We start from the raw sequence: 2,200 nt of genomic DNA on the forward strand, positions 1-2,200 counted from the left end.
AAAAAAAATAAAGAAAAGAAAGGATCTTCTTGGTATGGCCAATTCATAGTTACTTCACAGAGAACATCTGGTTTTATCCAACTTACCTGATGGGCAGAAAGAATCATCCAAAACATCATCTTCAGATCCAGACTCATTTTCATCACTCTCCAAGCTGGATTCCTCCTCACTTGATTCCTCACTTTCCTCATCTTCTTCTAAGGAGGAAGTAAAACATTGCTAATAGCAGAAGTTCCTGTGTTAAGCTAAATCCCACATTTTAAAAATAAGGCATTTTTTCAATGAGTAAGTCACTAGGAAAATAGCAGAGAAAAAGCATGGAATTACTTAATATTTTAGAAGAGTTTAAAATGGTTAAAGACATAGAGACCACAAACTCAAATGCCTGCAGAAGGTTGTGCAATAGTCACAGAGGACTGAGGCCAAGCGGTCCAATTGTCTCTGCTAGGACCCACCTAACACACAATTGGTTACATGGTTACATAGGCCTACAATTCCTAAACCACAGTGCCCTCAAAGCAGAGAAGATTTCCACAACTTATCTGAACGGAAGGAGTGCTATGTATAATCGTCTTTTAACCCACTTACGTGTGAACGTTCATGTGTTGATGCAGGAGGACTGAGATGTTTGATTTAGAGAACCTGCAGCAAACCCTTCTGGAGATTACTGGACAAAGACTCTCCTTTAACCAAACTGAGTCACCCCTACTGAGTTCTCTTTCTGACTAGTCCTTGGCCTTGGGCTCTGTCCTTGGCCCATTCAGTCCAGTTTTAGGAAGAATCTTGCTATCAGTTTAGTAAAAATCCCCTACCCTTGATATCTGACCAAATTCCTTATTCCGTCCCCACAATATCTTATCACTGTGGCCTTCCTTCAGCCAAAATCCTGCCAGGTTAGTTTAGCAAAGGATTACCTCTTACTAATTTTCCATCCACTGACCCCTCACCCTGCTCCTTGGCTATAAATTTCCACTTGTCCTTGTACTCCAAGTTGCACTGATTTCTCTTCTTTTCTACAAAATCCCATCATAGTAGTCCCCCCCTAAATAAAGTCTGCCTTATTGTTCTTTAACAAGTGCTATGAATGATTTCTTTAATAATGTCATATACAATATCTTTTATCTATAATAATAAAAGCATAATATGCTAATTAGACCAGACGTCTTTCTGGACATCCTTCCTTCCAGACAAAGCCGCAGCGGGCAGGGGCCAGGGCCTAGGCCAGTGATGGCGAACCTATGACATGCGTGTCAGAGGTGACACGTGAACTCATTTTTTTGGTTGATTTTTCTTTGTTAAACGGCATTTAAATATATAAAATAAATGTCACAAATATAAGTCTTTGTTTTACTATGGTTGCAAATATCAAAAAATTTCACCAGAGTTAAGTTAGGGTTTTTCAAAATGCTGACACGCCGAGCTTAAATTATTGGATTGAGACTTGTCCTCTTTTCTAATTTAGTACTAAAATTTTTCTCTCAACATTGCTTTAGCAGTATTTCACAAATTTTAATAAGTTGCATTTTCATTTTCACTTAGGTTAATGTAGTTTTAAAATTTACACTGAGATGTCTTCTGGGTCCCACGGATTATATAAAGCTTGTTGTTTAGGTCTGAGGGTTTTGAGATTTTTCTGTTATCTTTCTGTTACTGATTTCTAGGTTGATTCCTAGAAAAGCATATTAAATACAATTTTGTATTTTAGTTGTATTTAATATACATTTCTAGAAATAATATAAGTGACATGGTCAGAGGACACATTCCATATGATTTCAATTCTTTTATACTTATTAAGACTTGTTCATAGTCTAACATATAGTTTATCTTGGTATATGTTCTGTGGGCACTTACTTATAAAGTGTGTATATTCTGCTATTTTGGGTGAAGTGTTCTAATTACTGTCATTTAGATTCTTTTTGTTGATGGTGCTGTTTAGGTCTTCTATATCCTTATTGATTTTCTGCATAGTTGTTCTATCAAATGTTGAGAGAGGGCGATGGAGGTACCCAAATGTAATCATGGGTTTGTCTATTTTATCCTTTCATTTCTATCAGTTTTCGCTTCACACATTTTACAGCTCTGTTGTTTTATGCATACACATTTAAGATTGCTACGTCTTCCTGGCTGAGTGACATTTTTATCATTGTACAAGGTTTTTCTGTCTCCAGTAATTTTCTTTGCTTTGAAATCTACTTTATCT

At 36.4% G+C, this 2,200-nt stretch overlaps 1 protein-coding gene across 1 annotated transcript in view; it reads right to left on the reverse strand.

Annotated features, from left to right (window-relative positions):
- Positions 1-2,200, reverse strand: part of LOC102774312 (cilia- and flagella-associated protein 44) — a gene marked incomplete at its 5' end in the record, with an annotated part of 31,473 nt that overhangs the window by 22,496 nt on the left and 6,777 nt on the right. Inside the window, one exon of the mRNA XM_006752682.2 lies at positions 87-197. Coding sequence (XP_006752745.1) covers positions 87-197 — 111 coding nt within the window. The remainder of the gene's footprint in view (positions 1-86; positions 198-2,200) is intronic.

This window comes from Myotis davidii, unplaced genomic scaffold (genome assembly GCF_000327345.1).
Source record: "Myotis davidii unplaced genomic scaffold, ASM32734v1 scaffold470, whole genome shotgun sequence".
Lineage (NCBI taxonomy): Eukaryota > Metazoa > Chordata > Mammalia > Chiroptera > Vespertilionidae > Myotis > Myotis davidii.